The 26,818-nt window shown below is 39.8% G+C and overlaps 1 protein-coding gene across 2 annotated transcripts in view; it reads left to right on the top strand.

The window, feature by feature from the left end:
• tbc1d23 (TBC1 domain family, member 23) overlaps nt 1–26,818 on the top strand; it is a 109,615-nt gene that overhangs the window by 63,320 nt on the left and 19,477 nt on the right. For both annotated transcript variants that reach the window (XM_072260132.1, XM_072260131.1), the window contains exons 9-13: nt 988–1,110; nt 10,756–10,848; nt 11,958–12,128; nt 12,811–12,853; nt 24,947–25,056. In XM_072260132.1, coding sequence (XP_072116233.1) covers nt 988–1,110; nt 10,756–10,848; nt 11,958–12,128; nt 12,811–12,853; nt 24,947–25,056 — 540 coding nt within the window. The remainder of the gene's footprint in view (nt 1–987; nt 1,111–10,755; nt 10,849–11,957; nt 12,129–12,810; nt 12,854–24,946; nt 25,057–26,818) is intronic.

Raw genomic sequence — 26,818 nt, 5'->3', positions numbered from 1 at the left:
GAAAGGAAGGGGGAAGACACTGGAATAAAAAGGTGGTGCGAGGGGAAGGAGGCCAGCTGGAAGGTGATAGCTGAAGCCATGTGGGAGGGAAAGGTAAAGGGTTGGAGAAGAAGGAATCTGATAGGAGAGGAGAGAGGGCTATTGGAGAAAGAGGTGCTCCTCCACCCTGAGGGAGGCCTCATCTTGGCACAAGAGGAGGCCAGTGACCGACATCTGCAGACTTCCTTGTGTTTGTGTATTTCTTGCATTAGTTGTTGGTTCCCGTCAGCGTGAATTAGCATGCAAGATACCTTTCATCTCAAAAACAAATCTTCAGTCTGTCTGAGGAAGTTACTATTTTTGTCTAAAGCCAAAACATGAAAAATCAGCAGCTGATATAATCAGAGGCCATGGTAATGGTAACATGGACATCAACAACAAATCAAACCTGACTCTACCCTCTTGTTCCTCTGACTCTTTAAGCATCTTGATGTATTTCTTCTCTTTTGATGTCTTCCTCTCTGTGAAGTGTAATAAAACTTTTCTCACCAAGATGTTCACACTTAATTTGAGTTTATTAAGTGCTCTGATCCACATTCCTCTCATCATTTATCTTCATGCAAGATCCCTACCACTTAACTTTACCATGTTAGATGTCTCTGCTGTTCCTGTCCTCAAATTACTTAGTTCTGACCCCAGATTCATAAAGTGAAAAAAATCAGCATTTTTCTGTCTGAACTTTACTTTGAAAAATATAAAGTATCATCTTAAGGGATAAAGAATTGGTAATTGGCACTTGATCTAATAAGTCCGAAAGAAGGTGGAAGGAATCCATGCATCTTGATTTGTAAACTGCGGAGTTTCAGTTGCTTTCAATTCTGCTTTTTTAGCAAATCTTATGTTTGCTATAGCTTCCAATTCAATTGCAATTATTTTTAAGTAGCAGTACAACTATTGCCGTACAGTTGTTGACACTGATTGTCATGACTAATTAGACTGTATTTGCAGGAAAACCAAAATCTGTTCGGAAGCAATCTGCTGGGCCTGAAGGATGATGAGATGGATCTAAGCCAAGCTTTATGCTTGCCTGTATCGGTATCAGAAATACTACAAGCAAATCAGCTGCAAGGGGTAAGGTCAATCTATTTAAACAAAATAATTGAAGAGGTTTTTTGTTTGATTATTCATGAAGTATGAAGATTCTCTTTGAAGGAATGTAATACTTGAGCAGGGAATAAGTCTCTGTTGTACAGATGCACAGTACTACAGCAGTTGGACATCTGAAGTAAATATCGGGTGTTTGAAATAATTAGACCAGGCAGCACTAGCAGAGCAAGGAACACCAGTGGTGATTCAGATCAAAGAACGTTAGCCAGAAATACCAAATGCTCGAGATATAACAGATTCTAGGCAAATACAGAGACTGTATTTAGTAGAGGAGTAAGTAAATAGGAGAAGAAAGCATAAACAGGGAAGGCGAGCTAGTACAGAAGGTGCTATTTTAAATACCAAGAGATTGGGATGATGTGTCAAGGCAACAGGGAATGGAAAAAGGGACAATTTAGAAGCAAAAGCAAATGTATTAATGGGAATACCAAAATCATTGTGGGGACAGCTGTCTAATATACAGGAGTTGTGCCTTTTATTATAGTTTGATGGTACTAAACTTCACAAGATGCTACCATATTTGTTACTATTTGATTACAATTTTTATTAAATGAATTGTTGTTTAAGTAATTTGGTGTCTCTAAGTATTATATTTATCTTCAGAGGTAAAATCAGAAAATGCAAATGTAACCTAATTTAAGTTAGAACAGATTCTTCACAACAGGAATATTATTCATCACATTCTAAAGCATAATGACTTCCAATAACACCGTTCAGGAAGCCTGAATGACTTCTGCCCAGTTGCACTCACCCCCATCATTGTAAAGCATTTTGAGAGACTGGTTCTATCACATCTCAAATCCTGTCTTCCCACTACCCTGGACCCCCATCAATTTGCCTATCGCAGCAACAGGTCAACAGAGGACGCCATCTCCATGGCACTTCACTCTGCCCTGACCCACCTGGACAGCCCCAACTCTTACATCAGAATGCTGTTCATTGACTTTAGTTCGACATTCAGTAATGTGATCCCCTCCAAGCTGATCGCCAAACTTCGCCAGCTTGGTTTCAGCTCATCCCTCTGCAATTGGACCCTGGACTTTCTGACTAACAGACCCCAATCAGTTAAGTTAGACAATCTCTTCACCTCCACTCTCACCCTGAGCACCGGCGTGCCTCAAGGTTGTGTGCTGAGCCCTCTTCTGTACTCCCTTTTCACCTATGACTGCGTTCCTGTACATGGTTCTAACTCCATAATCAAGTTCGCAGACGACACCACGGTGGTTGGCCTGATCAGAGGGGATGACGAGTCGGCCTACAGGGACGAGGTCCAGCACCTGGCCGCGTGGTGTGCCGACGACAACCTGGTCCTTAACACCCAGAAGACCAAGGAGATCATTGTGGACATCAGGCATGCTAGGAGCCACACTCACGTCCCCATCTACATCAACGGAGATGTAGTGGAGCATGTACCAAGCTTCAAATTCCTTGATGTCCACATTTCCGAGGATCTCACCTGGCCCCTGAACTTCTCCATCCTGATCAAAAAGGCACAATAGCGCCTTTATTTCCTGCGGAGCATCAAGAAAGCTCACCTCTGTCCCAGGATACTGACAGACTCTTACTGCTGTACCTTTGAGAGCATACTCACCAGCTGCATCTCAGTGTGGTATGGCAATTGTCCCGTCTCAGACCACAAAGCACTCCAGCGTATGGTGAAAACTGCCCAGCAGATTATCAGCACCCAGATGCCCACCATTGAGAACATCTACTATGATTTCTCCTCAGGAGGACTTCCGGGTCACCAAGAGAATGACAGCATAGGAAAAGGTCTCTCGACAAAAAAGAACGTAAACTGCCCCAATTCGAAATTAGACAAATATTTAGTGTTGTATAATTATATCAATAAAAGTGGCAAGGATGGAGTCTAAGTACAAGAATAAAATGTCCGCTCAGAAGGCTGATAAATATAAAAAGACGCAGCAAGACGAGGAGCCTAGCTCCCCCACAGCAAGCCAGGATGGAGATAATCTGGAAGAATCGGTGAATCTGACTTTGATTCTTAGAGAGATTCGTGAGTTCCGACAAGATATCAACAAACAGCTGGAAGATATTAAAGGAGAAATAGGAAAAACTAATCGAGGTTAGATGAAGCTGAAGCGAGGATTGTAGGGACTGAGGAGAGGCTGCAAAACGCAGAGGAAGTGATGGGAGAGATGCTGAAGCTACGACAGCAGCTCCGGTGGAAGCTGATAGACCAAGAAGGGAAAATGTGAGGACCTATGGAGTTCCCGAAGTAGCTGAAAGTAAACCCGGATTGGTGATTCCCTTCGTGGAGAAGCTGCTTAGAGAGAACCCTGAAATATCAGACACAAAAGACCCACAGATAGAAAGGGCCCACTGCGCATTGACACCACAACCCCAGGCAGATGCCTGGCCCAGATTGATTTTAGTCAGATTTCTCAGTTGCAGAACGAAGGAAGAAGTGCTTAAACTGGCACGGCAAAAGAAAGGCTTTATGTGGGACAACTTTATAATCAGTTTAGACCACGATTACGCACCGGGGATCCTTGCCAGACGGAAGGAATATGCGGAAACACGGAGGGTCCTGAAGGAAAACAACATCAGATTTTGGACCCTTTATCCAGCTCGGCTAAGAGTCTTTTATGACGAAGGGACGAAAACCTACGCTACAATGGAAGAGGCAGCGTTGGATATGGTGGACCGGGGACTACCCATAAAAGTTATCACCCAACTGGAGTCGTTACTGGAGAAGATTCAGCGGTGGATATGGCAACAAATGCGTCGAGGACGCTCCACTCAAACCAGAGTGTCTGGCTATAAGGAAAAGCTGCAAGTATTCAGACGCGAATGTACAGAGTGTAGAATAATTGAGAAATGTCTGAAAAGAGTAAATCGTACTTAAGGGTAAAATGAAAGCTGATAATTGAAAATAATCTAGATGGAATGACTTGAATGATAGCAATATGGTCGAGACATGAAAAGGAGAGAATTCTCTATGGCTGTTCACACTGCGGAGGGCCCTCTAACACAGACTGGAGATGGGGGTTATCCCTCCGAACTGAGGCGGGTCAGCGCTCAGGCCTCACTGTTGGAAGTCAGGAAAATTTTTCAAATATTCTCTGTTCAAAAGTGCCTCGGGTTTGGTTTTATGTTCTGGTTTACTGTTGAGAAGGGATTGCTTACTGTTGGTTTAGAAAAGGAGAGTGTTTTTTTTTCTATTAGAGAAAAATGCAAATTGAACTGGTAAAAATAATTTCCTATAATGTAATTAGGGTTTTGAATCCAATTAAGAGAAATAAGATTATGTCTAAATTGAAAAAAGACAGGGCACAAATAGCTTTCCTTCAGGAATCGCACATGAGCCAATCTGAATATGCAAAATTAAAAAGAATGGGCTTTAAGCATGTATTTTATTCATATAAATTGGGCCACAAAAGAGGAGTAGCTACTTTAATATCAAGTGCTCTTAATTATGAACATATTTCAGAGACTAAAGACAAGGATGGACGATTTGTAAAAATTGCAGGAAGAATAGAAGGTACTGAAATAACATTGTTAAATGTTTATGCTCCACCAAGTTGTGAATGGTCTTTCAATAGACACATTTTTGACCTAATGGTCAGCTCTCAAGGGGTAGTAATCTGCGGAGGGGATTTTAATATTAGGTTAAACCCTGCATTAGATTATTCAAGAACAGTTATTCAGAATAAACCTCTGACTAGGAAAGTAAATTCATTGATGGAGAAGCTGGGAATTATAGATGTGTGGAGGGAATTACATCCCACTAGTAAAGACTATATGTATTATTCTTTCCCTCATTTGGCTTATTCAAGGATAGACTTTTTTTTATATTTAACATAGATTCAGGATAAAAGTGTAATATTGCAACAATTGATCTGTCGGACCATAGTCCAGTCTCTATGTCTCTAATTCTGGAAAGGAAAATGAGGAAAACACTATGGAGGTTGAATTCACATATACTCAATAACCCAAAAGTAATGGAGAAATTAAGGGGAGAAATCAAAGAATACTTAGACCATAATGCCACGGGAGAAACATCACCAGTGATCTTATGGGATACATTGAAAGCTGTACTGAAGGAGAATTATTTCCATTACTACTCACATGAAAAAATTCAATGCACAAAAATTAGCAGACCTTCAAGGAAAATTAAAACAACTTCAAGTTGTAGACAGCAACAAAAATATTTCTAATTTAAAACAGGAAATTAAGAAAGCGCAAAGTGAAATTGATGATATATACACATTGGAAACTCAAAGAAACTTTCTTTACCAGAGACAAATGAATTATGAAGTAGGAGGAAAATCAGCTAGATTATTAGCATATAAATTATGTAAATGACAAGCAGACAATACAATTCATAAAATAAAGAATCCAAAAACAAAGCTATTGTAACAAATACAATAGGGAAAATTCAAGAGAGTTTTGAAACATATTATCGAGAGCTGTACTCTCAACCCCGGGCCTCCAATGAGCCCTATATAGACACTTTCCTGAATTCTTTGGATCTACCCAAGCTGACAGATTTACAAAATGAATGCCTATTAGAACCAGTAACTGCCGAAGAACTGAACGCAGCCATCTCCAGATTAAAGGCCGGAAAGTCTCCAGACTCTGATGGGTTTACCTCAGAGTGGTACAAATCGCTGAAGTCAGTTAGTTCCATTATTACTTAACACCTTTAATTGGATCTTACAGAGAGGAGAAATTCCACCTTCCTGGAGAGAGGCGATTATCTCAGTTATTCCTAAAGAGGGTAAAGATAAACTAGAATGTGGTAATTACTGACCAATCAGTGTTCTTAATTTGGACTACAAATTATTTACATCTATATTAGTTCGTAGGCTGGAAAAGCTTCTACCTGGCCTTGTCCACTTAGACCAGACTGGATTCATTCAGCAAAGACAAACCCAGGACAACATAAGGAGAACTTTACACATACTAGAACAGGTGATTAAGAACGGGACAGAGACAATGGTAGTGGGATTAGACGCTGAGAAAGCTTTTGATTCAGTTAGTTGGGTATTCCTATACAGAGTGTTTCTCCTATACAGGAAGATTTGGCTTTCAAGAAAAGTTTGTTAAAGTAATCCAGACTTTATATGACTGCCTTACAGCTTGAATTAAGATACAGGTTTCTCCCCCACTATCCGAAGGTAGAGCGTTCCTATGAAACGGTTCGTAAGCCGGAATGTCGTAAAACGAAGAAGCAATTACCATTAATTTATATGGGAAAAATTTGTGAGCGTTTGCAAACCCAAAAATAACCTACCAAATCATGCCAAATAACACATAAAACCTAAAATAACAGTAACATAGGAATGATATAAATACACAGCCTATGTAAAGTAGAGATACTTTTCCTCAATCATTGCTGCACTGTTCTCGGTAGCGAAAATCTCACGCAAGATCTATTGGCAGAAACACAGCACAAGCGCTGTCCAGTAACCTTTAAGCTACGAAGCTGCCAAATCATACCAAATACACGTAAAAATACACAGCCTATATGAAGTAGATATAATGTATGTACAGTGTAGTATCACTTACCGGAATTGGGACAGCGTCGAGCACACTGATGATGGTGTGTTAGGCTGAGTCGTCGGAGGTTGGGATGGTGCAGTGGCCTCCACCCTCTGGGCAGCGAGCCGATACCGATCCGCGAAGCACGCAGAGGTACAGCGGTAACCGGGACGCACCCAGCATACCTTTAAGAAAAAAGCTGGAACAAACAAGCTAATTAATTAGGTGCTGCCCGCCACGTAAATGTCGGCCCAGATCAGAGGCGACGCAATCGGGCGGCACCTAATTAATTAGCTTGTTTATTTCGGCTTTTTTCTTAAAGATGTGCTGTGTGCCTCCTGGCTACCACTGCATTCTCCACGGATCGGTATCTGTCCGCGGCCTGGGGTTTGGGGTGGTGGGACACTGGGGTGTCATCTCATCGTCCATCAGGGCAGGCAGGTCATCTTCTTCTATGTCTGCCTGCCTCGATGTCGAAGATCGAGGTTCGTCGTCTGCTGTGGCTGATGTGGAAGGCTTGCTTGACTGAGTAGCCTTGCGCATTTTTAGATTATACAGTTCTTTGTAATCACTCAAACCATCCTGCAAATATACCCTAAACCGACGTACCCTTTCAAAATTAAAGTCGTACTTCATTATTGCAGTGAAAATCTCATGTTCAGTTCCTGGACGACTTCACTTTTGGTCCGATCGCTACTGCATTCGGTTTTGATTGTTATCCTTTCCTTTTCCAATTGCATCAGCTCTTCATCTATCAGTTCTTGGTCATGGGATGCCAGAATCTCTTCAACATCATCTTCGTCAACTTCCACAAGTCAAACTCACTTTGTCCTTACTTTGTTCACCATGATCGAATCGCTTAATTATGTCTAGTTTTGCGCTAACTGTAACATCCTTACGAGCTCTTTCAGGCTTTTCCGAAACCTTAGAACTCATCTTGCAAACGGATGCTCAAAATAAATCGACAGAAAGCACAGATGCTCACAGGCACGTGTTTAAGCAATGCCGGCGAGAATGCCGTTCCGAACCCGGGGGAGAGTGGCTGCTCAGGGCGTGCGCTGTTTTTTTTTCATGTGCTGCCTTTTATCGCGCGCTGCTTTTTTCGCGCGCTGCCTTTTTTCGTAACAGTGAAAACACCTTCTGTTAGCGAAAACAAGTAACTAATGCAGGTCTTTCGTAACAGTGAGGTTTCATAAAGCGAAAGTTCGAAAAGCGGGGGACACCTGTAAATGGGGACCTCTCTGGCTCTTTTATTTTAGAGAGAGGCAGGGATTGAACAGAAGGTGGCGCTATTTGCGGATGACGTTTTAGTCTATTTGAGTGAACCAGAAAAATCGTTTATAGGATTGTTTACACTGTTGGATGAGTTCAGGAAAATATCAGGTTTTAAAATTAATGTAAAGAAAGCGCAGGTTTTGTCCTTAAATTATACAGCATCCAAAAAACTGCAGGATACATATGATCTCAAGTGGGAAGCTAAATTATTAAAATATTTAGGAATAACCCTGCCAAAAGATCTTTCAACATTGTCACAGGTAAATTATGGGCCATTAATTTCAGAGATAAAAGCAGATATACATAGGTGGGATCTTATCCCCTTTTTAAGTCTAAATTCAAGGATAAATACCATAAAATGAATATTTTCCCTGGGTTACTTTACCTTTTCCAGACTTTACCTGTGGAGGTGGACGATAATCAATTCAGGTAATGGGACAAATGGATTTCCCACTTTATCTGGCAAGGAAAGAAACCTAGAGTCCAATTTAACACCTTACAGTTAGGAAAGGAAGGAGGAGGTATGGCACTTCCTTGTTTGAGAAATTATTTTTATGCTTCACAGATAACCCCTCTGTTATATTGGTGCAATAGTGAATATAAGGCTAGATGGAAGGAAATAGAATTTGGATTGATTGACAGTTTTCCTCTACAGGCCTCAAATAGCGGACAAAGGATTGATGGCCCGTTTGGAAAAGATTAAAAACAGCTGGATAAATCTCACGTTAAAAGTATGGCAGAAGGTGGCTAATTCATGTGGAATTAATAATATGTTAAAACTTTTCAGATGGTGTGCTTATGATACCGAACTTCTTCCCAGCAGAGGAGATAGAAGATTTGAACTGTGGATAAAGGAATGTCTTACAACCTACCTCTCATTCACACATAGAAGTGTATTATAAAGTTTTCAATCCCTGCAGGACGAACATGGCCTAGAACACAATGACTTTTTTAGGTACCTTCAAGTACAATGTCATGTTAACCAGAGTTGTAGATATACAGACTTATCAACAGTAGAATTAGAATTTTTCAAGATTCTGAATTCGGCTTACAGTTCAATACCAAGTAAATCAATTTCTCAATTACATAATGCCCTCTCTCATTCCAAAAATGAAAACACATTGTATATTAAAGAGAAGTGGGAGAAAGAAGCGGGGTTGATACTTTCAGAGGAGGCTTGGGGAAAATTATGCAGCTTCCAGTGGTCTTCAACTAACTCTTAGATTTGGAGAGAACATTGTTGGAAAAATATTATAAGATACTTCAAGACCCCATGCTAGGAAAAAATATAACGACACAAACGTGGCGTGTTGGAGGTGGTGTGGCTCCAAGGAAGCAAATCATTTCCATATTTTTTTGAAATTGCCCTAAATTAAGTTTATATTGGGAAGGTATTCACAGAACATTAGTTAAGGTATTTAAGACTCAGATACCTCTGAACTTTGAGACTCTCTACTTGGGGCATGTATTGTTTTTGGAACAGAAGAAAGATATAAAACTGCTGCAGGCCCTTTTAGCAGCAAGTAAGAAATCAATCGCCAGAAAGTGGTTAAATCCAACATCACCTACATTAGAAGATTGGCATGAAATCATTTTGGAAATATTTAAAATGGAAAAGATGACCCATTCTCTGAGAATTCAAAAGGAAAAATTTTATCAAATTTGGAATAAATGGATTGAATTTATAACCCCAGTGCGAGCAGACTTTAGGTGACTCTCCTAATGGTTTATACTGTTTGTTTCACCAACATAGTAATAGTGTTAATGTAAGCACCCTTGGCTCGAGTGTTTACTGTTTTTTTTTTGGAAAATGTGGAATTAACTCAAGTAAAGATCTGGGGAAAGTTTGGACCAAAAAGAAATGGACCAAAAGGGGTACATGGAAATTAGTATTCAACCACTATTATTAATATTTTTATAACAACTATTATCATTATTTAGTTTAATATAGTGGAATTACAATTGCACATAAACATCTATTTCAGTGCTTAATTATTTTCTATATTATCAATGTGCTCTTGTGAATGTACAAGTTAATATAGATTTACTCACATAAAAAATGGAAAAGCTTATATATGTAAAAAAAAGTTTGTGTATTACTTGTGAGTACCTTAACCAAATAAAAATAAAATTTAAAAAAAAAGAGAACACCTATCATAAACGCTGCCTGGGCAGGGTGGAAAGCATTATCAAGGATGCACCTCACCCTAACCATGGACTTTTTACTCTCCTTCCAATCTGGTATACACTACAGGAGCCTCCGCTCCCGCTCCAGCAGGCACAGGAAGAGCTTCTTCCCTGAGGCTGTGACCCTGCGGAACCTCACATCACAGCGCTAAGCAGTATTGCACCCATATTGTACTGTCTCAGTACTTTTATATTTGTGTGCTGTAGCACTTTTTATTCGCAGTTATTTTGTAAATAAGACTATTCTTTGCAATTCTGGTCAGATGCCAACTGCATTTCATTGGCTTTGTATCTGTACTCGGCACAATGACAATAAAGTTGAATCTAATTTAATCTAATAATCTAATTTTTGTACAGTTTTTTTGAAAAGAAATTTAAAATGCATTATTAAACCAAATTGGACATTTCCATTGCAGTGCAGAATGGTGTTATAGTTTGATAGATTTTGATGTATAACTGTTGTAAAATTTAATGAAACTATAAAACAACAGTAACTACCAGTACTATTCTGGTTCAGCAGCATCACTGGAGAGAGAAACAATGATCGTTTTTCTCAGAATAGGAAAGATTCGGTAGAAAAATGCAATGATTTAGTGCTGGAATTTTTAAGTATCTTATAAATCTTTAATTTCCCCTTCGAAGGATGGCGTTCGATTCTTTGTCGTGGATTGTCGACCTGCAGAGCAATATAATGCTGGACACCTCTCTACAGCATTTCACTTGGATTCAGACCTGGTAAGTGAGAGCTAAATGTAAAGTTCTGGATAAGTATATATTCAGCATAAGTGTACTAAAGTTGTTTAATATTGGGTAAAATTATTGCACTTTATTCTTGGCTCTTTGCAGGGACTTTCTAGACAATGTGAGATGCCATATCTGTTTTGCAGGTTCAAATTTCATTAGATTTCACACTGAGCCCATATACTGAAAGTTTTGGAAAGTGCCTTCAATGGAACCTTGAGAAATTACATCAATTGGCACTGAGACATCGGAACTAGGATCATTCCAGTTTGTTAATTAAAACCTCATATCATTGGCGAGGTTGTGTTGGGATACTTTTTTGGACAGACAGCTTTAGGAGAACATGATCAGCTGGTTTTGTTGACTGAGTAAGCAGGCTTTGTGTATAAGGTTAATTTTATGTCGGGCAAAATACCAGTTGCAATTTTTAAAATGCTGAGAAGAAGAGATAATATAAATATAAGTCGAACACAGAAACAGTAAGTATATTGTAAGAGTGTCGACAAAAATCGACGCAAGTGTAATGACTTCTACATACACTTTATTTCAACCGTAAACATATACCGATTTCATGTGCGCGCGTGTGTGTGCGCGTGTGTACGTATGTATGTATATGTGTGTGTGTTTTTTATATATATATATATATATATATATATATATATATATACACACACACATACACACACACACCACGCCCCCCTCCCCACAAAAAAGTAATAATGTACAATATAACACATGACATCCAAGGGGAACCTAACCCTTAACAGTCTGAATGAATTCTGCCTGATAAAGTTTGGGAGTCCCTACATTATGAATAATAATCCTAGACAGGATTTTGATTTTCCTTATGAATAATAAGTATATGGAAACAGCTAATGTTGTTTATGTTATAAAAAGAATTGTACAAATATCAGGGTGATTTGAAACCACAGTAGTATTATCAATAGGCAGTTGTTTTTCCTAAGCCCTTTATAAAAATCAGTAATTTTCTTAAGCTTCATCAAGAAAATGTGAATTTAAAACAGCCACACTTGGAATGTCTTTTGGATAAGTGTTACTGACTAACTTTAATTTTTATATAAAATGCTCTATATTTTCCACAGATGCTGCAAAACCCTGCAGAATTTGCACTTTCTGTTAAATCACTTTTGGAAGCACAGAAGCAGTCCATTGAGTCAGGATCAGTAGCGAGTGGTGAACATCTCTGCTTTATGGGAAGTGGCAGAGAGGAGGAAGATATGTACATGAACATGGTGCTGGCTCACTTCCTTCAGGTGCAATATAACTCAGTCATAACTTAGCTCCTGTTCTTAAAGAAAAAGCCATTGTAGAATAAAGATCTTAAAAATTGATTATTATGTATTCTCTATATATTAAATGCACAAGTAATGCTGATATTTTAGGAAACTTTGCAAATAAATGTCCAGCTGAAAATGATTTCAAGATCAGATGCTTCTATTTGCATTTGTCCATATCCCACTGTTCTATTTACAAATGTTGAATATAGTAAAATTCGTGCAAATAACTCTTGCTTCACCAAGCAGATGGTGATATTCCAAAGTTAAATGAGGGATCTTGTTTTGTGTTTTAGGATTACTGATAAACTTTAAAGAAGTATAACTGAAGGAAAATTAAGTTTACTTTTCAATTGTGAGAATATTCTATGAAAAATGAGTTTAACAATTTTCACTAAATGCTGAATATTACTGTTTGTTTTATCCTGTTTTAAAGAAAACAAGATCTGTTATGTTTGAGCTCCTTGTAGCTATAACTTTGACTTGCTATTATTCTTATTCTTTAACAATCAGAACTTGTACAGCTGTTGCTCAATCTGATGGAGTTGTTATATTTTCAATTTGTTCGACTTGACCATTAAGTTTTAATCCCATTTAGCCCATGAAAATGTGTGATTTTTGTCTCCATAGTAAAATATTATTTAATGTTTTTATACTCTAGAAAAACAAAGAATATGTTAGTATTGCAAGAGGAGGCTTTATGGGTAAGTTCTCAATATTTGATTATTGGTTCATTTGATCCTGATATTGAAGGCATTGATCTTAAATTTCCAATTTATTGATGAGCATGTCCCAACCCACTTCCATAATTTGATTTGGCTGAAATAAGTTTACTATGTGACATTCCTACCTATTGCTTTGTGCAAACATTCCCATATTAGATTGGTTGCAAGCAATTATTCATTCTGGTATCATGTACGCTTTATTCTTTGTAATCAACTTACGAGGTCAAATACTGCTGTTAAAGCAAATATTTGTGCAAAATACGCAAGTGATTAGCTAATGGAAAAGTTGGAGTGATTAATTAAGACTTCATTGTTAGTTTGTTCATCTATAATTATAGTAGTCACTGTATCTTCGTATATTCTCATTTGTATGCCATTGCTACTCAGTAGCCATTTCGTTAAATATTTTACATTTGTTCGGTTATAACCTGCTTTCAACTTTTGTCACCACGTTGATGCTATTTTGCAGGTTTAGTCGATTGGCATCGTGTCTAACACTTCATTTCTTGTCAGTTTGCATGCTGTTTTCTGATAACAGAGCCTTCCTTCACTGTTTTATGTAAAGGATTTTGCAACATGAGTAAGAGGGGGCACATTCAACAATTTCAGCTGTCTATTCAGAAATGTAATTAGTTGGAAATTCTCCCATTCTTTCCCTAAAAATCTGATTTTGAATGAGCAATATTATATTGAACAATTGCTTATAAACAGGTGAAAGTAGTCCTATTGTTGACTATGCTTAGGAATTGATGACCATATCTGCTGAATCTTGTCATAGTGATAGAACACTACAGCACAGAAACAGGCTCTTCAGATCATCTGATCCATGCCAAGCAATTAATCCGTCTAGTCCCTTCAACCTGCACTGGACCATAACCCTCCCATTCATATACCTATCCAAATTTCTCTTAACTGTTGAAATCGAGCCCACACCCCCTGCTTGCACTGTCAGCTTGTTCCACATTCTTGCTACCCTCTGAGTAAAAAGGTTCCCCTTCATATTCCCCTTAAACATTTCATCTTTCACCCTTAACCCATAACCTCCAGTTATAGTCTCACCCAACCTCAGTGGAAAAAGCCTGTTTGCATTTATTCTGTCTATACCCCTCATAATTTGGTATACCTCCATTAAATCTTCACTCAATCTTCTACTTCGTAGGGAATTCACTTGCTGATCCATGTGCTAAGCTGGTCTGCCTTTCCTATAATACTCCTTGCATTTAAAATATATGCAACTCAGAACATTAGCCCCACCTTATGATCCCTGACTTTGTATGTAAGCTTAACATATTTCTTCACAAGCACTCCACTACCCTCTTCTGGCATAATGGTTCCCATCCCCCACAACTCTAGTTTAACCCCTCCCCCCCCCACTCCCATGAAGCACTAGTAAACCTTACTGCTAACATATTAGCCCCTCCAGTTCAGGTGCAAGCTGTCCCTTTTGTTCAGGTCCCCCTTCCTTGGAAGAAACCCCAATGATCCAAAAATCTAAAGCCCTCCCTCCCTCACCATCTTAGCCATGTTAAACCGTATGGTCTTCCTAAGAGGCCTGAAATTGTCAGTATTTGCTTTCACCCATATTATTGACATTTTTTTCTAAGAATTTGAATTTTCACCCAGCTAAACATAAAGGCAAACAATATTAAATATCAGATTCTAATTTGTTGTTATGATGGCAGAAGGGATTTTTAGTTCATATTTTTGTAGTTACCTAGCATTATTTGCAATGTGTTGCATTATGACATACTCAAAGTCAACATAGATATTAACAATTCCAACAGTCACTTTCCTGACATATTCTGATTCATTGCATTTATATCACAAACATTCCATAGAAGACAAGCTGCATTAGTAAAGTCTAGTAACTGGTTGCTAGGGCTTAATTCTAATTATAACTCTTTATCTGAGAAGTGTACTTTGGGTAATTAAGTAAATAACATGCTATAGATGGAAGATAACTAGAGAGTTTCTAATCGAGATTTATTTCATAATGGTAGCATTATGTTTTAAAGCTGTTGCCTTGGGGCAACCCATAAACGAGTATAATGTTCAACTAGAGTCAACTGGATAATTCAATAAAAATTGTGCTCTATGATGCATCTAAGTAGCCATTTTGAATTGTTACAATTGTTGAGTGTGGAATGATGTAATAATTCTGTTAAATGGACCTGTCCTCAAATCGAAGGGAAAATTTATTTTGTATAATCCCAAAATATATATTGAATTAACAACTTGTATAAGTTGCAAGGGTTAGTGGAGGTATAATTTTGTTCATCTGTACTGATCACCCCATCCTTGACTAAGCTGTTACACCGTGAACACGATCTGTTATGAGTCAACATGATGCTTTCAGTTCAGGTCATGCATAGCATATACCTCTGCCGCACTGCTGGGGTGTGTTTCTGGGGTACAAGGGCTAGCGACCCTTGTGCCTGTTCTATGTACTTGCTACGAGTTATCTTAATTATACATATTTTTTTGTGTTGTATCGCTGAGCAGCGGTGAACCATCTGATTGGCCTATCAGAGTTCTCTTTGGGAACTAGTTGACTTGATCAGCATTTCTGATCTGGCTATTGTTCACGATTGCACTTAATAAAAAAAAAGTTTCATTCTTGCCAAAAGTTACAATGCATTTTTGCTTCTTGAGGCAATGTACTAAGTTGCATACACAGAAATCCTTAAACTCATAAATTTTAACTGATTTACACAGATGTCAATATTTACTGATGATGCTACCTTTTTAATTTTAACATATTATAGTACTCAGTGTGAGGTTTTCTGATCCTGCCATCCTGGACTTGAAATTATGGTGTTATATAACAAATAAGTAGCCCCCTTTTCAAGAGCTGTAATTTTCCTTTACTTTAGAATTTAAGAATTATGCAAAGCATTGTGGGAAGGCTCTGATACATTTGGTGTCCTTGGTTGCTGTTGGAAGCTGCATTCCTTTTTTTAAAAGCCCATTTTCTGAAAGTCATTTCTACCTTATGGTTCAAGACTGTCCTAGAACAACCTTTTTATTGTCAGATATAATGTAGTGGTGAAGTACAGACAATGGTATAATGGCACAAATATGCTGCATTTGGAGTGATGTATGCTCTTTTATTAATTGGTGTACACACTAGAAAAGACATTAACAGATTATACAATATTTTCTGAAATGGAAAGGGTTGAGTCACAGTTGCGAGTTAAAGCTGTATAAGATATCAGATTTGTATTATATAACCACATAACAATAACAGCACGGAAACGGGCCATCTCGGCCCTTCTAGTCCGTGCCAAACTCTTACTCTCACCTAGTCCTACCGACCTACACTCAGCCCATAACCCTCCATTCCTTTCCTGTCCATATAGCTGTCCAATTTAACTTTAAACAACAACATCAAACCTGCCTCAACCACTTCTGCTGGAAGCTCGTTCCACACAGCTACCACTCTCTGAGTAAAGAAGTTCCCCCTCATGTTACCCCTAAACTTTTGCCCTTTAACTCTCAACTCATGTCCTCTTGTTTTGAATATCCCCCATTCTCAATGGAAAAAGCCTATCCACATCAACTCTATCAATCTCCCTTATAATTTTAAACACCTCTATCAAGTCCCCCCTCAACCTTCTATGCTCCAAAGAATAAAGACCTAACTTGTACAACCTTTCTCTTTAACTTAGGAGATGAAACCCAGGCAACATTTTAGTAAATCTCCTCTGTACTCTGTCAATTTTATTGACATCTTTCCTATAATTCAGTGACCAGAACTGTACACAATACTCCAAATTTGGCCTTACCGATGCCTTGTACAATTTTAACATTACATCCCAACTCCTATACTCAATGCTCTGATTTATAAAGGCCCGCATACCAAAAGCTTTCTTCACCACCCTATCCACATGAGATTCCACCTTCAGGGAACTATGCACCATTATTCCTAGATCCCTCTGTTCTACTGCATTCTTAAATGCCCTACCATTTACCATGCATGTCCTATTTTGATTAGTCCTACCAAAATGTAGCACCTCACATTTATCGGCATTAAACTCCATCTGCCATCTTTCAGCCCACACTTCTAACTGGTCTAAATCTCTCTGCAAGTTTTGAAAACCTACTTCATTATCCACAACTCCACCTATCTTAGTATCATCTGCATACTTACTCATCCAATTTACCACCCCATCATCCAGATCATTAATGTATATGACAAACAACATTGGACCCAGTACAGATCACTAGTCACCAGCCTCCAATCTGACAAACAGTTATCCACCACTACTCTCTGGTGTCTCCCATCCAGCCACTGCTGAATCCATTTTATTACTTCAATATTAATACCTAATGATTGAACCTTCCTAACTAACCTTCTGTGTGGAACCTTGTCAAAGGCCTTACTGAAGTCCATATAGATAACATCCACTGCTTTACCCTCGTCAACTTTCCTAGTAACCTCTTCCAAAGAATTCAATAAGATTTGTCAAACATGACTTTCCACGCACAAATCCAGGTTGACTGTTCCTAATCAGACCCTGTCTGTCCAGATAATTGTATATACCATCTCTAAGAATACTTTCCATCAACTTACCCACCACTGACATCAAACTCACAGGCCGATAATTGCTAGGTTTACTCTTAGAACCCTTTTTAAACAATGGAACAACATGAGCAATATGCCAATCCTCGGGCACCATCCCCGTTTCTAATGACATTTGATCTATTTCTGTCAGAGTCCCTGCTGTTTCTACACTACATTCCCTCAAGGTCCTAGGGAATATCCTGTCAGGACCCAGAGACTTATCCACTTTTATATTCCTTAAAAGCTCCAGTACTTCCTCTTCTTTAATCATCATAGTTTCTATAACTTCCCTACCTGTTCCCTTTATCTTACACAATTCAATATCCTTCTCCTTAGTGAATACCGAAGAAAAGAAATTGTTCAGAATCTCCCCCATCTCTTTTGGCTCCACACATAGCTGTCTACTCTGATTCTCTAAGGGACCAATTTTATCCCTCACTATCCTTTTGCTATTAATATAACTGTATGAACTATTAACATACAAAAGTTTTGTTTCACATGTAATTAATTTCATATATTCATTTTGTAACATTATTTTAGTGCTTGTATTCAATCTTAAATATTTAGAAGAGCTCTTTGGTGAGTTGCTCTGTGAGCAATGACTAGTTTTGCCTGACACAGATGGTTATATTGACTCCAGAGGGTATGTGTAAGAGATGTCTATCTACAATCTTCAGTTACTGCATACAAGTCAAGAATAGAAACACCAACGGTTCTTTCCTCTCATAACAAAGCCTATTTGTATTACTGTGTCATTTCCCTGATTAAGATGATTTGATATGGGGTTCCACTTTCACTTCTCTTCTCCTCACCTGCCTATCACATCCCTCTGGTGCTCCTCTTTCCCTTTTTTCTATTGTCCACTATCGTCTCCTGTCTGATTCATTCTACTTCAGCCCTTTACTTTTCCACCTATCACCTCCCCCCCCCCCCCCAACCCCAGCCTCCTTCATTCTCACCTCACTCACCCAACTTCCCCCTCACCTGGTTTCATAAGACCTTAAGACCATAAGACAAAGGAGCAGAAGTCGGCCATTCGGCCCATCGTGTCTGCTCCGCCATTTTATCATGAGCTGATCCATTTTCCCATTTAGTCCCACTTTCCCACCGTCTCACCATAACCTTTGATGCCCTGGCTACTCAGATACCTATCAATCTCTGCCTTAAATACATACAGTGATTTGGCCTCCACTGCCGCCCGTGGCAACAAATTCCATAGATTCACCACCCTCTGACTAAAAAAAAATTCTTCACATTTCTGTTCTGTATGGGCGCCCTTCAATCCTTAAGTCATGCCCTCTTGTACTAGACTCCCCCATCATGGGAAACAACTTTGCCACATCCACTCTGTCCATGCCTTTCAACATTCGAAATGTCTCTATGAGGTCGCCCCTCATTCTTCTAAACTCCAAGGAATACAGTCCAAGAGCGGTCAATCGTCCCTCATATGTTAACCCTCTCATTCCTGGAATCATTCTAGTGAATCTTCTCTGTACCCTCTCCAACGTCAGCACATCCTTTCTCAAATAAGGAGACCAGAACTGCCCACAGTACTCCAAGTGAGGTCTCACCAGCACCTTACAGAGCATCAACATCACATCCCTGCTCCTATACTCTATTTCTCTAGAAATGAATGCCAGCATTGCATTCGCCTTCTTCACCACCGACTCAACCTGGAGGTTAACCTTAAGGATATCCTGTATGAGGACTCCCAAGTCCCATTGCATCTCAGAACTTTGAATTCTTTCCCCATTTAAATAATAGTCTGCCCGTTGATTTCTTCTGCCAAAGTGCATAACCATACAATTTCCAACATTGTATTTCATTTGCCACTTCTTTGCCCATTCTTCCAATCTATCCAAATCTCTCTGCAGACTCTCAGTTTCCTCAGCACTACCGGCCCCTCCACCTATCTTCGTATCGTCAGCAAACTTAGCCTCAAAGCCATCTATTCCATAATCCAAATCGTTGATGTACAATGTAAAAAGAAGCGGCCCCAACACGGACCCCTGTGGAACACCACTGGTAACCGGCAGCCAACCAGAATAGGATCCCTTTATTCCCACTCTCTGTTTCCTGCCAATCAGCCAATGCTTTATCCACGTATGTAACTTTCCCGTAATTCCATGGGCTCTTATCTTGCTAAGTAGCCTCATCTGTGGCACCTTGTCAAAGGCCTTCTGAAAATCCAAATATACAACATCCACTGTATCTCCCTTGTCTAGCCTACTTGTAATTTCCTCAAAAAATTGTAATAGGTTTATCAGGCAGGATTTTCCTTTAAGGAATCCATGCTAAGTTCTGCCTATCTTGTCATATGCCTCCAGGAACTCCGTAACCTCATCCTTGACAATTGACTCCAACAACTTCCCAACCACTGAAGTCAAGCTAACAGGTCTATAATTTCCGTTTTGCTTCCTTGCCCCCTTCTTAAATAGCAGAGTGACATTTGCAATCTTCCAGTCCTCCGGAACCACACCAGAATCTATTGACTTTTGAAAGATCATCGCTAATACCTCCGCAATCTCCACAGCTACTTCCTTCAGAACACGAGGGTGCATTCCATCTGGTCAGGAGATTTATTTACCTTTAGACTATTCAGCTTCCTTAGTACTGCTGATGTCTTCCTCAGTGAAGACTGATGCAAAATACTCAGTTCAGTTCCTCCGCCATCTCCTTATCTCCCATTACAATTTCTCCAGCATCATTTTCTATCGGTCCTATATCTACTCTCACCTGTCTTTTACTCTTTATATATTTGAAAAAGCTTTTCGTATCCTCTTTGATATTATTTGCTAGCTTCCTTTCATAGTTAATCTTTTCCCTCTTAATGACCTTCTTATTTTCCTTTTGTAAGCTTTTAAAAACTTCCCAATCCTCTGTCTTCCCACTAATTTTTGCTGCCTTGTATGCCCTCTCCTTTGCTTTAACTTTGGCTTTGACTTCTCTTGTCAACCACGGTTGCATCCTTTTTCCATTTAAAAATTTCTTTTTTTTTTGGAATATACCTGCCTTGCACCTTCCTCACTTCTCGCATAAACTCCAGCCACTGCTGCTCCTCCGTCTTTCTGACCAGTGTCCCTTTCCAGCCAACTTTGGCCAGTTCCCCTCTCATGCCACTGTAATTTCCATAACTCCACTGAAATACCAACACATCAGATTTCGGCTTCTCTTTTTCAAATTTTACAGTGAACTCAATCATGTTATGATCACTGCCTCCTAAGGGTTCCTTCACCTCAATCTCTCTAATCACCTCCGGTTCATTATACAATACCCAATCCAGTACAGCCGATCACCTAGTGGGCTCAACAACAAGCTGTTCTAAAAAGCCATCTCGCAGACATTCTACAAATTCTCTCTCTTGAGATCCAGTGCCGACCTGATTTTCCCAATACACTTGCATGTTAAAATCCCCCACAATTATCATAACACTGCCCTTCTGACAAGCCTTTTCTATTTCCTGTTGTAATTTGTAGTCCACATCACTGCAGCTGTTTGGAGGCCTATAAATAACTGCCATCAGGGTCCTTTTACCCCTCTAATTTTCTTATCTCAACCCATAAAGATTCTGCACCTTCCGATCCTATGTCACCTCTTTCTAATGATTTAATATCATTTCTTACCAATAAAGCTACGCCTCCCCCCGCCTACCTTCCTATCCTTCCGATACATCGTATATCCTTGGATGTTCAGCTCCCAGAGACATGCATCCTTTAGCCATGTCTCGGTGATGGCCACAATATCATACCTACCAATCTGTAGCTGTACGACAAGATCATCCACCTTATTCCTTATGCTGCGTGCATTTAAGTATAACACCTTAAGACCAGTATTTGGTACTTTTCCCCTTGATTTCACTGCAACTTTATTGCACTGCAACTCATCCCAATGGCTACAAATTTGTCCTATCACCTGCCTGTCTTTCCTGACATCTTTACTACTCACTATCTTAGATTTATTTCTGTTTTCCCCTTCCTCCGCTCTGTCATTCCGGTTCCCATCCTCCTGCCAAATTAGTTTAAACCCTCCCTAACAGCTCTATTAAACTTTCCCGCCAGGATCTGTCACCTGCCAGCTTGTATTCCTTTCTCTTCTCTTCCCACCCCACCTTATTTACTGTATGGCTTCTACTCCCTTCCTTCCTGTGCTGACCTGAAGTGTTCACTACTTATGCTTCTGCATAGCAGTTGCCTGACCGGCTGAGTTCCCCTAATGTTTTGTGTGCGTAATTCAGTTATGTTTGAATTGAACCTAGTCTCTTCTTGGATTCAGCTTCGTAAGAGTATTATAGTCTGTTAGTGATAGGATACAATTTGGACTGGTAATTATCATCATAAACCAGACATCCAACTCACTATAGAGCCCTATAGAATGGAAACAAGCCTTTCACCCGACTGTGTCCATGCCAAAAATCAAGTGCAAGTACACATTTTTCTTTTCTCATTCCCATCAAATCGCTGAAAGTTTCCATCAGCTGTGTGCACCAGGGCCAATTTAAAATTGACCAGTGAGCCTATCAACCAGAACAAGCTCCCTTCAGGATGTGGGAGAAACGTGCACATAGGGAGGAACATATAAATTGCACTCAGGCACCCCATGTCAGGACACAAGTCTGACAGCCATAATGATTGGTTAGTGCTGAAATTTAATCCCATCTATTACATTTTATGCTCAGTATATTTCCCTTTATTTTTAAAAAAATATTTTCAATTGTTTTGGTATTAATGGAAATGTTTAACATTCATCTGTTTTGTAACGCATGAAATGCAAGAAAACTTGAAAATGTATCAGAAGCTTCAGAGAAATTTGTCTTCCCCTTCTCCTGTATTTCAGGATTTATTTCTCCCAACAGCTACAGATAATTTTGCCATGAGTATATTTCCAAACTTTGCATGTATCAACTACCTTCAAGCTTTGCTTTTGCTCACTGCAAAGGAAACCAAGAACTTGACTTCTATCTTTTTCCAGGTTTGGGAATTGACTAGATCAACCTAATCAACTGACTATCAATCTACAATGTACTTTTCCCACAAAAGTTAAATAATTTAATGATGGAACATAACACTACATTTTAATTAGTTTCTTTTTTTGGAGAAGCTTTTTTTGGAAAAACTTTGATTTTAAACGGTTTAGCCAATATTTTACAGTAATCCACCGAGGCCAGTTACTCAGCAGTTGATCATTATTTTACTTTGAATATTAAAATATTGATCCCTAAGGTCAGTAATTACTAATCATAATTGACATTAGGGTTTTCAACTGGCCATCCTTGTGTACAGAAATGATCTTGATGCACTTCATCGAGGCATAGACTTATTCAATTGAAAAAATGCTTTGACTGATCTTTTGCTATGGGGAGAGAGAGATTTATTTCACTGATTGGTCCTCGCACGCGGTCCAGTTACAAAGCGTGGAATCTTGATAAACATTTGGAAATGGGGTAAAACATCTCCACCAATATATCCACAGTTATCACTCTTGACCAGTCCAAGAAGAGGAAACCTGTGATCAATTGCTCCTAACATCATTGTTCTTGCATAATCACCTGGTGCACAGAAATCCCTGGATTTGTGATCTCAGGCCTAATGTATCCCTTTGCTCATTTGCAGGCTTGGTTACCATGGTGGTGGTACTAGCATCAGGCCAGCCAGCTTCAATTACTACATTCCTCATGGGCCTTTTGGTATCTCTTATCTTGTACTCAGCACACCAGATCTGATTATTTAGTTAAATAGAATACCTCCTTTTTATAACAGTAAAAAGCTTAGTTCTTTTAGTTGAAATAGTTTAATTTGTTACAAAGGGAAAATGGTGGAATCTTCAGTGATTGGATTTCATTTATTTTGTTAGCATTTAATACACCCTTTAAAGTGATAAGGTACCCCAGGCAAGGCTTATTAAGAAAGTAAGGAGGCATGGCATCTTGCTTTGTGGATCCAGAATTGGTTTGCCCACAGAAGGCAAAGAGTGGTTGTAGACGAGTCATATTCTGCATGGAGGTTGGTGACCAGTGGTGTGCCTCAGGGATCTGTTCTGGGACCCCCTTCTCTTCGTGATTTTTATAAATGACCTGATGAGGAAGTGGAGGGATGGGTTAGTAGATTTGCTGATGTCTCAAAAGTTGGGGGCGTTGTGGATAGTGTGGAGGGCTGTCAGAGGTTACAGTGGGACATAGGATGCAAAACTGGGCTGGGAAGTGGCAGATGGAGTTCAACCCAGTTAAGTGTGAGGTGGTTCATTTCGGTAGGTCGAATATGATGGCAGAATATAATATTAATGGTAAGACTCTTGGCAGTGTGGAGGTTCAGAGTGATCTTGGGGTCCGAGTCCATAGGACACTCAAAGCTGCTGTGCAGGATGACTGTGTGGTTAAGAAGGCATACGGTGTATTGGCCTTCATCAACTGTGGGATTGAGTTTAAGAGCCGAGAGGTAATATTACAGCTATACAGGGCCCTGGTCAGACCCCACTTGGAGTACTGTGCTCAGCTCTGGTTACTTCACTACAGGAAGGATGTGGAAACTATAGAAAGGGTGCAGAGGAGATTTACAAGGATGTTGCCTGGATTGGGGAACATGACTTATGAGAATAGGTTGAATGAACTCAGCCTTTTCTCCTTGGAACGATGGAAGATGAGAGGTGACCTGATAGAGGTGTATAAGATAATGAGAGGCATTGATCGTGTGGATGGTCAGAGGCATTTTCCCATGGCTGAAATGGCACACAAGAGGGCACAGTTTTAAGGTGCTTATAAGTAAGTACAGAGGAGATGTCAGGGGTAAGTTTTCAACACAGAGAGTGGCAAGTGCATGGAACAGGCTGCTGGCGATGGTGGTGGAGGCGGATACAATGGGGTCTTTTAAGAGTCTCCTAGATAGGTACGTGGTGCTTAGAAAAATAGAGGGCTATGGGTAACCCTAGGTAATTTCAAAAGTGAGTACATGTTTGGCATAGCATTGTGGGCTGAAGGGCCTGTACTGTTCTGTAGGTTTTCTATATTAAAAGATGTGATGCAATTCTCAAATTTTAATATTTCTAATTCATAATGTTTTAAAGTTTCTATGAACTTTGCAAGATCTGTAATGATGGCTAAAGTAGTAAATGAGACGTTCCTGCACAGCTCACAATACACTTTGATAAAATTTCACTGTACTAAATTATGATTCACTTCAAAAAAATTATTTCAATAATCATCACCTATGGCATAAATTAGATTCACTGAAGTGCAGTGTTTCTTATGTTCATAGTACATTCATAATTAACTGCAATAAAATTGTCAGTTGTAATACTACATTATTTCACTACTTGTAATGAAGAAACTTTAACACCCCATCACGATCAATTAAGGAACTAACCATGATTGAGTAGTCTGTATTTGATCTGATTAAATTGAAAGGTTGTTCTAGTCAACAGCACTCTTTTATCAGGATATCTGAAGATTATTCTCATATAATATTAGGTGGTTTGTTTGAGTATTGTCAGTGTCTATAAGATGCACTGTCTTGCAGCATTGCAGCAGCACCTTGTAGACATAAATGTAGATGGAACAGAAAATGGCTACGGTCACTGGATTGTTAGTACTTCTGGATCACGTGGAAGTATCTCTTCCTCTGCTGATGTAAGTACATTGTCCTTCACATTTATTTAAATTATTGCTTAAGGTTGCAGCATCTCAATATTTCAGTTGAAGTCAAGCATGAATATTGTAAATACAGCGTTGATTTAAAACTAGAAACTACCTCTTGGTTTACAATTGCATATACTGCATCTTTCAGTCTTAACTCTTTTCTGTACAGCGTCTCTATTCAATCTGGATTGGTGTGAGACCAGTGTGCAACATGTACCTACCCAGTTCATCCACACCAAAATTTTCTGATTTCTTCACTTGCTTAAAAAAGGGGACTGATATTTTTCATTAATTGACCCTAATAAAACAGGGGTAAGAGTCAAAGCATGCACTTCCTCTAAAACTAGGACACATATTCAAAACAACCTCTGCTAATTTCCTGAACTTGCAACATATTTTTCAGGTCCAAAATAAATACATGTAAGAGGTCTGCACCTTCACATCTTGTGATGAACTTTGGAGGAGCTTTAATTGGTGCCTGGAAACAAAATGACTGAGATTTTAAGCAACACACATCAAAGTTGCTGGTGAACGCAGCAGGCCAAGCAGCATCTGTAGGAAGAGGTGCAGTCGACGTTTCAGGCCAAGACCCTTCGTCAGGACTAACTGAAGGAAGAGTGAGTAAGGGATTTGAAAGTTGGAGGGGGAGATCCAAAATGATAGGAGAAGACAGGAGAGGGAGGGATAGAGCCAAGAGCTGGACAGGTGATAGGCAAAAGGGGATACAAGAGGATCATGGGACAGGAGGTCCGGGAAGAAAGACAAGGCGGGGGGAACACCCAGAGGATGGGCAAGAGGTATATTCAGAGGGACAGAAGGAGAAAAAGGAGAGTGAGAGAAAGAATGTGTGCATAAAAATGAGTAACAGATGGGGTACGAGGGGGAGGTGGGGCCTTAGCAGAAGTTAGAGAAGTCGATGTTCATGCCATCAGGTTGGAGGCTACCCAGACGGAATATAAGGTGTTGTTCCTCCAACCTGAGTGTGGCTTCATCTTTACAGTAGAGGAGGCCGTGGATAGACATGTCAGAATGGGATGTGGAATTAAAATCGAGGGAGATGTCTTCCTTTTTTAAAGAAAGGGGCTTCCCTTCCTCCACTATCAACTCTGCTGTTAAACGCATCTCCCCCATTTCACATACATCTGCTCTCACTCCATCCTTCCGCCACCCCACTAGGAATAGGGTTCCCCTGGTCCTCACCTACCACCCCACCAGCCTCCGGGTCCAACATATTATTCTCCGTAACTTCCGCCACCTCCAACGGGATCCCACCACTAAGCACATCTTTCCCTCCCCCCCCCCCCCTGCATTCCGCAGGGATCGCTCCCTACACAACTCCCTTGTCCATTCGTCCCCCCCATCCCTCCCCACTGATCTCCCTCCTGGCACTTATCCATGTAAGCGGAACAAGTGTTACACATGCCCTTACACTTCCTCCCTTACCACCATTCAGGGCCCCAAACAGTCCTTCCAGGTGAGGCAACACTTCGCCTGTGAGACGACTGGGGTGATATACTGCGTCCGGTGCTCCCGATGTGGCCTTTTATATATTGGCGAGACCCGACGCAGACTGGGAGACCGCTTTGCTGAACATCTACGCTCTGTCTGCCAGAGAAAGCAGGATCTCCCAGTGGCCACACATTTTAATTCCACATCCCATTCCCATTCTGACATGTCTATCCACAGCCTCCTCTACTGTAAAGATGAAGCCACACTCAGGTTGGAGGAACAACACTTTATATTCCGTCTGGGT

The sequence above is a fragment of the Mobula birostris genome, chromosome 6 (assembly GCF_030028105.1).
Source record: "Mobula birostris isolate sMobBir1 chromosome 6, sMobBir1.hap1, whole genome shotgun sequence".
NCBI lineage: Eukaryota > Metazoa > Chordata > Chondrichthyes > Myliobatiformes > Myliobatidae > Mobula > Mobula birostris.
This window is presented reverse-complemented; position numbering and strand designations above follow the sequence as displayed.